Source organism: Eurypyga helias, unplaced genomic scaffold, assembly GCF_000690775.1.
Source record: "Eurypyga helias isolate BGI_N326 unplaced genomic scaffold, ASM69077v1 scaffold23195, whole genome shotgun sequence".
Classification (NCBI taxonomy): Eukaryota; Metazoa; Chordata; class Aves; order Eurypygiformes; family Eurypygidae; genus Eurypyga; species Eurypyga helias.
The window spans coordinates 649-876 of NW_010253680.1; the positions used below are offsets into that span (position 1 = coordinate 649).

General features: G+C 68.4%; 1 protein-coding gene across 1 annotated transcript in view; it reads right to left on the bottom strand.

Moving 5' to 3' along the window:
* VPS72 (vacuolar protein sorting 72 homolog (S. cerevisiae)) overlaps nt 1-228 on the bottom strand; it is a gene marked incomplete at both ends in the record, with an annotated part of 1,247 nt that overhangs the window by 643 nt on the left and 376 nt on the right. Inside the window, one exon of the mRNA XM_010152748.1 lies at nt 1-175. This exon is cut by the window's left edge and continues 2 nt beyond it. Within this exon, the coding sequence (XP_010151050.1) occupies nt 1-175 (175 nt within the window). The remainder of the gene's footprint in view (nt 176-228) is intronic.

The following is a 228-nucleotide window of genomic DNA, read 5'->3' on the forward strand; positions in this document are numbered from 1 at the left end:
GAGCGGAGGTTGATCCCCTCGGTGATCTTGGCCTCCTCCAGCAGCTCCTCCTGCGTCAGAGGCCGGTCGTAGTTAGGGCCGCCCTTCTTGCGCTTGGACTGGACCTGCCGCTCCTGGATGCGCAGGAAGGTTTGGCGCGTGTGCTCCGTCGTCGACTGGCGCATGTGCTTCCGGCCTGCGGCGGGAGGACGGGGATCACCGGTGGGCACCGGCCGGCCCGGTTTCACC